Source organism: Apis cerana, linkage group LG1 (genome assembly GCF_029169275.1).
Source record: "Apis cerana isolate GH-2021 linkage group LG1, AcerK_1.0, whole genome shotgun sequence".
Taxonomy (NCBI): domain Eukaryota; kingdom Metazoa; phylum Arthropoda; class Insecta; order Hymenoptera; family Apidae; genus Apis; species Apis cerana.
In genome coordinates, this window is record NC_083852.1 from 7,566,357 (window position 1) to 7,577,500 (window position 11,144).

At 34.8% G+C, this 11,144-nt stretch overlaps 1 protein-coding gene across 2 annotated transcripts in view; it reads left to right on the top strand.

Annotated features, from left to right (window-relative positions):
• LOC107994985 (helix-loop-helix protein 11) overlaps positions 1-11,144 on the top strand; it is a 136,877-nt gene that overhangs the window by 117,701 nt on the left and 8,032 nt on the right. For both annotated transcript variants that reach the window (XM_017052192.3, XM_028665337.2), the window contains exon 6: positions 486-11,144. This exon is cut by the window's right edge and continues 8,032 nt beyond it. In XM_017052192.3, the coding sequence (XP_016907681.1) occupies positions 486-819 (334 nt within the window). In that variant the 3' untranslated portion in view covers positions 820-11,144. The remainder of the gene's footprint in view (positions 1-485) is intronic.

Genomic DNA, 11,144 nt, shown 5'->3' on the forward strand with positions numbered 1-11,144 from the left:
ATAAAGTTAATATCGTCTCGTATATAAGATATATAAGCGTTTTAATTTTACGATGAACTTTACATGGTATACTTATTCTTGCATTCAATATGTAGGGTAAATGTCAAGGTAAATAGTAATACGTGTCTTTGTCTTATTAATGTTTTATCAAGCGCTGGTAACGATTCCTCTTGCGTATATTATCCCACTTGACTGATAACGAGACGTGTATTACAGCCAGTTTAAAGGTCACGCTTTATCGAATCATTTTTATGCAAACTTACCAAATTACTTTCGACGTTACGCGAAATTTATTTCCACTAGCAATCTTTTTTTTCAATTCATCATTTTTAATTCAAATTATTTCCAAATTATATCCAATCTTCAAATATCCCGGAATCATAACGATACATCTCTACGACTCGACATAATAATAATAAGTAAAAAAGAAAAAGGACAACGCCTGGATCCCGCGTAGAAAATCATATTAATCGTTCCAATTTCAGGTTGCCGTCGCCATCGAACTCGTTGGACGACGGTTCCCCGCAGGCCAGACTCTATCTGGCCAACACCTCGAGACAGAATCTGGAAACGATCGTCGAAGCGATACGCCACCTCGAAGGAGACCATCTGTTCAGCGACGAGCCGGCCCAGGATGTGCCGCTGGCGTTGACCAATAAACAAACGGCCATCACGTCGAGCAAGACGTCGACGACGCCCGGCGCGTCGCCGGCAGCGTCAGCCAAGCAACGGCTACTCCAGGCCGAGTTCCTCCAGTTCCACAGGCAGCAACAGCAGACCCAACAGCGGCCGGGCGTGATCGTGGTGAAGCACTCGTGATCGAAAGGCGCGTCGCGATCGGCAAACTGAACGCGCGCGTCCGCCGCGGCAAACTCGCCTCCGCTCGAGAATTAAAACGAACAATCGAAAAAAATCCCGCGACGCGACATTCGAGACATCAAGAGGAATATTTGCTTCGAGAAAAAGTGCGTTGTACACGTGAGAGAGAGAGAGAGAGAGAGAGCGTGCGTTAAGTATATAGAAGAGAGACGAGAGGATGAAGATTGGGGAGAGAGAGAGTGTGTGAGAGAGAGAGAAAGGGAGGGAGAGAAAGAGAGAGAGAGAAAGAGGATATAAGAACTTTTCAACGACAATGTTTTACGCTCGAGCCGGAGGCTCCGTTTCCTCTAAGAGACGCTCGGCAAGGTCTCCTTGCGTTCGATGTTGCAATCGTCGACCGACCATTATTAATTATCGGTGTTGCGTTCGGTCGGCGTTTCCGTATGTTCCTACTGCCCGTCGTGTCCGCCTTCGTTTCGATCCATCTCTCGATCCCGTGCGTCCATCCATGTGCGGGATCCATGGCGTCAAAAAAAGAAAAAAAGAATAGAAAAGAAAAGAAAAGAAATCGTCGTTACTATTACCGTTCGTTCGATCGGATCAGAGATCCTGGAACACGTTTGGTGTGAGAGTCGGTTTCGAAGGGGGTCGTCGGTCGATTTCCACAATGGAACGATTGACGACGAAACGCGGGGAGAAGAGAGGGGGAGGGATCGCGGCCGATCGCGAATTTTATTTCGAAGGAGGAGGAGAAGGAATTCGCGGTCGGTCTCCCTCGGAAAACACGAAACGAAGGTAGGACCAAAGTCGAAGCTCGACGAAAGGGATCCTCGCCACCGAGTCGTCGAAAATGTTTCCCTCGATTCATCATCCCCCAAGGCGCCTCCCCTTTCTTCACTTCACGCTCCATCCCAATTCCATCGTCACCATTACTATTACCTTTTCGCTAACTTCTTGTAAATATCACCTTTCGGTTCGCGGCGTGTCGTCTCGTTTCCCCCTTTTTTTTTTTTCCTTCTCTTTTCTTCCTTCTCTTTCTCATTCTTCTTCTTCTTCTTCTTCTTTTCCACCTTTCTTTCCTTCTTACACTCAACGAGAACTCCGCTCGCGAACATCGCGTTCCCCATGTGTCTTACTTCCCTCTTTCTCTCCCTCCCCTCCCCCTCCCTTCTATCCATCTCCCACGAATCTCGAAAGATTCATCCTCTCCTTATTATTATATTTGCTCCTTCGTATTGCTCTTCATCGAAGTCGAATTCGTCTTTCCCATCATCCCTCCATTCATCCCTTCGCGAATCGAGACAGCGAAGCGAGCGTTTCACTCCTCGTGTTATCGGGGATATAAATAATAATAATAATATTATCATTTCTTTTCTCTTTTTCGTAGGCTTAAGATGAATTGCTACCACAATTAATAATTATTCATAGATAAGTAAGGCTGCGTATGCTGTATATCGTACCGATGATGTATACATATGTACACACGACATATAACGTATATTACAAGAGACGTGTAATTGGTACGAGATCCCCCTTTCCGCGAATTTGTGCGTGGATATATATATATGTATATATATGTGTGTATGTATGTGTATATATATATATACACGCGCATAATACTTATCTACTTTCTCTTTTTTTTTTTTTTTTTTTTTTTTTTACATATTGTTACGAGAATTCAAAGAAAAAAGGAAAGAAAGAAGAAGCTATCCATTTATATAGAGATACTTATATAATAAGTACGCGAGGAGAAGGTTCACACTTTTCGACGACGCCGTATTATATTTTTTTAATTTCTTGCTCCCTCTCCCTCCCATCCCATCCCTCCCCTCCGCGTCCCACTCCCTTTCTTTCATTTTGCTTTTTCTTTTTTTTTTTGCCAACGTTCCAAACACAGACTTATCGCGTTGTTCGCAGTGACGAAGAAAAAAAAAAAGATTGAACAAGATCGATTAAGACGTTTATTAATTACACCAGATACATTACCACGATATATATATATATATATAAATTCTGACGATATATATATATTTAATAATAAAGGAATAAATATCTATCCATTATATATTGATTTGGAATATCAGATGAAAGTAAAGTTTCTTTAATTATTAAATTCGTTAAATAAATTAGTGACTATGATTATTGGTAAACGGGTTACATTTGACGATTTTACCGTTTTATTACTTGACCTTATCTTCTCCGCACAATCATTAAAATATGATAATGATAATAATTAATACGTTATTAATTCACCGGCCGACTATATCGTCAGAATCTGTTATATACATGAGCATGCGTATAAATTCACGAATATATATATATATATATATATATATATATACACGTATATATGTATACATACATGCAAACTACACATACACGCCATATGCTTAATATTTGACACACATTAATAATGTATCGAAGCAAGAGAGAAAGCCATGGGAAAAAGAAAAAGTAATAGACGTTTCCGCGAACCGTTTTAATTAAGTATCGACATTTTCGAACGAAAGGAAGAAGGATTAATAGTGAAGAAAGAAGAAGAAGAAAAGAAGAAGAAATCATTCGAATGCTAGCGAAAGCGTTCTCACCGCACACTGCGTTAAGTTAGACAAACGAGCAACACGCAGGGTGAAAATTCCGTTTAATCTGTGCCAAATATCGAGTAAACCAGACTTTTGTTCCTTCGTATAGATAAGTAGCATGAGCATGGCAGCGCGAGGGAAAAAGAACACAAGCGTGGCGGATCGGATAAATTCATTGATATTCCGTGCAAGAGCCGATATTAAAGATCGTTCACTCCCTTCTCGTAAATTGTTTCCGGCATGCATGTTTATCGCGACACTCGACAGACTTTTTCTATCGCTTGTCTACACTTTTTTTAATACCCCCGTGTGTATTTCCCTTCCCCCCTCCTCCCTCCCCCCAAAAAGAGAAACCTGTATAAATCCTTCCGAGTCGCGAGACTTGAATGACGAAAATTAAGAAGAGAAAAAAAACAAAAAAAATATATATATCCCCCTCTTCCCCCCAAAAAAACAAGTACCAGAGAAAAAAAAAGAAACGATAAAAATATATATGTATATATATACATATTGAAACGTAGAAGGCTGAAACACTGGGAGCAATTACCACCACAACTACCACCACCGCTTCAACGATCCTCGCAAATACGCATTTCCCGAATTTTCCATTTTTCTACCGAATCACGTTTGACACGAAGCACGATATTTTTAGATTAAGACGAAGAAACGAGAGCGAGTGAGCGAGCGAGCGAGCCAGCCTTTGGCTTCTCAACGAGTCGATATGATTTTCCCGTGCCTTTCGAGGGGAGGAACGATCGATTCGATAGGGTTGAACGCGAGCAAAGCACCGATCGGCTGAATTACAAGGGTTAGGATTCCATTTATCCCAACTTATCGAGGGATGAGCAATTCATGTACAATAATAAGAGTTCGTTAATTCTCTCCATCTTCGATTTTTTAATTAAAAGAAAAAAGAAAAATAAGTGGACTCGATAAGTGGAGATCATTTAACAACAGAGATACAATTGATCAAGTATCGATTGAAATGGTTATTCGCTCGAATAAATGGAATTCTATAACATATTCTATTCTATCGATTTCCAATTTTGTTGGATCGCGATCTTCGACGATCAGAGCTCGTTCATTGGAATTGGTTAATTGGAATTTTATTTATCATTATAAATAAAATTGTGCAAAAAATTTAACGAACGAATTATATACAATTCGATATAAGGACGAATAATAATCGTAATATTCTATTCCATTGAATATATTCAAATATTAAGGGGAAATTATTTTAAATAACGAAAGATAATCGCGATTCAAGGAAGATTGGGAAGTAGTGCTATAGCTAGACACACGATAAGTGCGAACACGTCCTTTATTTCGCGTCTCCTCCCCCTCTCGTTTGCGTTACCATCGCATCTTCTTTTTTTTTTTATTTCCCGCCTATTTTTTTCTTCCTCTGTTTCTTCATATTTTTCTTTTTTATCGACATTACGACGACATAGATGAAAGAACAATCTTACAGTGTAATAATACATGCGTCCTGTTTTTGGTCTATATATATATATATATTTTTTTCTTGTTTCAAATTGTGAATTGCCATTCGATACGATCGATTATTAAGCGCAACGTATTCAAAAAAAAAGAAAAAAAAGAAAAAAAGAAAAAAAGAAAGAAAGAAAGAGTGTATTTGAGTTCCGAGCAACGCATGCCGGTATGCCTATTATCGAGAGGGATTTAGATGTAATTGACTTGTGTTTTAAGTATGTACGCGTTAAGGAAATAAGCGAAGACAAAACAGAGACGCAAAAAAAAAAAAAAAAAAACACGAGATAAAAGAAAAAAAAAACATTAAACACTGGCATATGAATTAAGCAGAAACTTTAGTTAACGTTTAGCAGCTAGGGAATACGTAGGAATTGTTAGCAGCGAGTTACACGATGAAAAATACACAACCATGTTATTAATATTATCTATCGGTATGATAAATGTGAACGCTAATCCGTAATTGTACTGTGTATATATATATATATATATATATATGTAAATATATATATATATATATGTATACCTATTATAGCGATGTTGCATACGTTATACCACGTGATTACCTAAGGAACGTACGACGTTGAAGGGATGACGAAGATACAAAGTTGCAGAGAAGAATAAAAAGAAGAAAAAGACGAAGACGAAGAAGAAGAAGAAGAAGAAGAAGATAATGGTAATGATGGAAACAAAGGGGAAGAGAAGTGAGAGAGAGAAAGAAGAAACGAAGGAGGATAAAATGTAACGTTTCTCGTACCTCGCGCAATGCAACAACACGGAACTTTTTCTACGATTTTCGACGTGTTCATCATTTTTCTACGATTTTCGACGCTACTATTTCGACGTTTTTCCACTTCGTTCCACCACATTTGTAAAAACATTTCCCTTTGCATCGCGACAGGTACGAAGAGACACCACGTTCTCCCAACTCGTATAGAAAAAAAAAAAAAAAAAAATAGGGTAAACCTTCGAAAAAAAATTCCACGATGAAAATGTAACTAACGCAACTTAATAACGGATATATCGTTTGAAGGGGAGGTAAAAAAAAAAAAAAAGGAAAAAAAAATGAAAAAAGAAAAAAAAAGAAAAAAAAGAGAGACAGAGACCCTTGTTTAGAGGGTAAGGTACAAAAAGAAGAAAAAAAAAGCATCTCGATGTCGTTGTTCGCGCGAGGAACGAACGAGGGCCTAAGCAGACGAGATTATATACCAGCTCCGTTTCCCGACCGTTTTTCGATTTTATATTTTTCTTTCTTTTTTCTCTTTCCCTGATTTTCCTTTGTTTTCGTTTCTCTTCTCTAGAGTGGGAAAAGAAAATTAATTCGACGATTTCTTCTCCGTAACGAATCTCCGTAAAAATCGTTCGATACTTATACGCGCGATATCTATCTCCACCATCTCTTTTTTGGCTCTTAATATCACACAGTAATCGCGACAATTTTCGTTTCGATCCTACGTCACTTTACTTTACGTGTTTCTTGCTATACGACACGTCTGTGTTTTGTCCGCGTTCGGTTCAAATAAATAAAATAAAATACGAATATGAGATTCGTATTAAGATGTAAGCGAATATTATATGTAAACGAGCAAGATCGATAATTATTATTTGTTTTTTTTTTCTCTCTTTAATTTTTCAATTAAATTAGCGTATATATATATATATATATCGTTCCATGTATAAATAATTTAATTTACTCGATATCCTTCTGTGAAGTTGTAAATTTGAATACGAGTATATAAGTTAAGTTTATTCGCTCGTCTGTGATTATTTATTTCATATATATATATATGATAAATATTATTATTTTCGGTTAATAATTTAATATACGAAATTTAATTATAAATTGTAATATTTAAAACGATAAGCGATTAACGTATCGTATTTATTATTTTAAAGATTAATTTTCTTTAAAGAGGAAGAATTGCAAGTTTTGCAAAAAAAAAAAAGAATTTATGGCAAAAACGTTCCAAATAATTATTATATTATTATTAGGGGGAAAAAAGAAGAAATAATAATCGATAAAAGATCGTATACGTATACGTATATGATTGCGTAGCAAGGAACACGTATAACTTCGATATTTGAGCGCTTCCACGGTTATTTATATTATGGAGGAGCGCGTTACTACGTATACGAGAATGTTGCGCACACGCGTCGTGTTTAAATGTAAGTGAGAGAAGAGAAAAGAAGAGAGTTAGCGTACACGCGATAAAAAAAAAAAAAGAAATATCTATGGAAACGCATTTACACAATTTAATTTTTACAAGCATTTAGGGGGAAAAAAGAAAAAAGCCTCGAGTTTCCTAAGGTTTCGCATCGACTCGATCAAAATCTCATTTTTAGTCTCGAGCTGTATTTCTTCGAATATTTCGTAAATTAACGGAAACAAATAGAGAAGAGAGAGGAAAAACATAGTATGTATATGCGTGTATCTGTGTGTGTGAGAGAGAAAGAGAGAGAGAGAGAGCGAAAGAGACAGAGAGAGAGAAAAGTTTCATTTTTAACAAACAAACGCACATCTACTTTCCATTTTTTTCTTTTTTTTTTTTTTGTTCACGAAGTTCTTAGGGAAGCTAAGAGTCGCATAAATATTTGTATAGATTGGAAGTTTGATTGAGTTAATTAAACACAGGTGGGCCCATCATGGTGCATTTCTTTCCTTGTGTAGTGTATTCCATGTAAAAATGATTCGTACGTATTGTAATTAGAAACGCGTTGACGTGTATTTTGCCCAGTATTCGAGGATCGCTTTAAGAAAGACCAAATTTCAATTATTAAGTTTATAACGTTTATTATTATTATTATTATTATTATTATTATTATTATTATTATTATTAAATAACTATATTGAAATAAAAATTCAATAAATTCGAATATTTAATCGTAGAGAAGTAGGGATTTAAATTAAATTATTGATAATTCGATTCGGTATTTATATTTAGATTAAAGAAAAGAAAAAGAGTAAAAAGATATATTTATTTTTTCCAATTTTTTCGATATAGTTGTAATCAAATTAAACTAGCTTTTCGTATTTTTTAATTGAAATGAGGCGAGAGAATAAAATAGTTCTAAGTAGAAAGGAAAAAAATTTAAATTTCTTTTTAAATTCAAGTATTTTGAATATTTTTCCTCCTTATTTTTTTTCTCCTATTGATTAGGAGAAACTTTAGATATAGTTATTTAGTAATTCCAGACATATAAATATCTTTGATAGATATCAAATTAATAATATATTGATTTTATGCGATGACTAAGAAAAATCTGGAAACGATGTATCTATACGTAATGATAAAAATTTAATTTGAATGTATTTATAATTAATCGATAATAATCGGGACAAAAAGAAGAAGAAACGAGAAATCATGAAAGTCTGTTACACAATTAGATTGATTTCCGATTTGATTGTAAATGTTTTATCAAAAAATAAGAGATAAGACACTTGAAATTTGAAATACACGTCAGCGTCCCATGTGTGGTAATTATCAACTTTTGTCTACTCGATCGTCGATCATTTGCGAATAAAATATCTTCCTTCGAAACGAATAACAATTCTCTTCGTTTATACATAGTCTGTCGTAGTACACACCACATGTGGGTTAACGAACAAACAAACAAACGAACAAAAAAAAAAGCAATAAAAGAACAGTTAAAAATGCAAAGAAGAATGACTGATCAAAAAAAAAAAAAAAAATGACGGATTTTTGAGTGGTGATTCATTCGCATTGGATTTATATGTATCGTGTTTTTCTACGAATTTTTACGTTAATTTTCAACAAACGATATTTAATTAAGAATCCATACGATACGTTAGATAGAAAGATAAAAATAAAAATAAAAAAAAAAAATAGAAGCAAGAATTATTCGAATCACCATTTAAGAGTTCCCTTAATAGGAAGAGAATGATACGATAGTACACCTACTTGTTCCATCACTGTGAATGATCGATTCGCGTTCGATCAAGGCGAGTTTCATTTTTTATCGTTGACTATAGTATATAAATTATATATACACACATACACAGAAAAGTATATAAACGAAACAATGGCTCCTACTAACATCTTTACATATTTTGCGTTAGAGAGAATCGAGAGAGAAGAGCGAATAGATGAAGAAATTAAATCGTGTTTAATCATTGTTACAATGAGACGCTAAATAGACGGAAGAAAATATAAAGAAAAAAAAAAGAAGAAGAAGAAGAAGAAGAGGAGAGAAGGAGGAAAGGAAGAGGAAAAGAAAAGTATATATAAGTAAAGAAACGACGAGGCCGAGGACGAAGAATAATATAATATAAACGTAGAACGTAGAATTAAGGGGTTATAAAAAAAAAAGAGTTGGTAAAAGTGAAAGGAGAAATGAGGAGGAAGAAGAGGAGGAATCCTTTTAACGTTTAGGCGAGCGTGGCTGTGCGGATAGCGAGCGATTATGAATTAATTAGAGGACAAGAGGTTTATCGTTAAGGATAATTATCGATTTAATCTTTTCGTGGCAAATGACGACTGAAAGCTGCGTTTCACTTTAATCGTCCACCGTGAGAATAAACAAACACGGGCAAACATTTCTTCGAATCCCGGTGAAAAAAAATATGGAAGCGAGCAATTTCTATTTCTCATATCTCTCAAGATCCGCTCAAAAGGAATTCAAATTTTATTTTTTTGAACTTCGTATAATATTGTAAAGAAAGAAAGAAAAAAAAGATAATCCATCAAATTGGCAATCGTGCTTTCGAATTTTTCTATCTAATCCACCTCTTACGATAATAATACTACTCGCGATGATAATGAGACTGAGAACAATCGACCCGAGAAGAATGGCAACGAGTTGCCTTCGCGTGGACGAATATCGATCGAGTATCGTTATTATTTTTCTAAAAATGTACATGTACTTTCGGTCGCCACAGGCCCAATGGAAACAGTGCGAGAGAGAGAGAGAGAGAGAAAGAGAGATTGCGTTTAGCATAAGTCGTAGAAGGATAGAATGTATTGCCACAATGTATTTTGCGTGTACGAAAGGAATGAAAAAGAAGAAGAAAGAACAGTGTAACTGATGTTAAAATTTGCGAGAAGAAGAAGAAGAAGAAGAATGCTAGAGATATTGTAGATGTAGAAAAAGTGGATAAGCGTACGAGAATTTAAATAGAAATAGCGGATAAGAGTGAATAAGGGTATGGCAATGATCAGGTTCCGTAGATAGATTCTTGTTTCTGATAGATGATAGAATTGAATAGCTTTTACGAGGTTGGAGCGACAAAAAATATCGATGTTCATTCAACACGAGAGAGAAAATGACGATTTGGTTGTTTTCTTTTTCGTTTCCTTCCTTTTTTCTTTTCCTTTCTTTTTTCTCTTCTTTCTCCTTCTCTTCTCGTTTCTTTTCTTTCATCTATATGCTATATTTAGACTTTTAATTTGTAAAATGATCAGGGAATGTTTTTTTTTTCTTTCTAATAATTGATAAAAAGATAAACAAGGGAATCAAAGTGACGGATAAGATAAAACGTTTTCCCTTTTTTTTTTCTTTTTTTTTACAAAATTAAAGTAACGAAGATTAAGAAGATAAGACAATTTTTCGAGATATTCCACATCTCTTCTGTCAATATCGGACACTATTTACAATATTTCTTTTTAAATTTTTCATCGATATTTATATTAAAGCCAGAAAGTTCTACTTCGAAGATTCGATCAGACAGATTAACTATATATTTATCATCAAAACTCAACACTGAAGTATCAGTAATAGAATTATGTGAATGGGAGACATCATAAGGAAAACATCTAATCTCTTTTCAAGATCTCTATTGCTCGCAAATGTTAAAACAAAATAGGTAGAATCGTAAAAAGAAAAAAAAAAAAAAGAAAAAAGGATCGTCGAATAATTTTTTCGATTTTGAGAAGATCGATCGAAATGATCGATTCGTTCGAAACACCGTCCAATTAATTCACACAAACACGAGGAGAATGGATAAAAAAAAAAAAACTTTTATAACGAAGGACATTGTAACAGTATTACCGGAAGAATATTATTTCTTTCTCTTCTTTACTATTGCGTATTTCACAATTGTAAGTCGAGACAGACTATGGATAAAAATTCGATCTAAACAATAACGGTGGAATTTCGATTTTGAGAATGAGATTAATTGGATATAATTAACAATTTTAATTCCTAAGAATCGAATTTATACGCATATTAATTTATTATTATATTTTTTTTTTTTTTTGGTTAGAAAACAATATATTATATATATATATTTTTAGA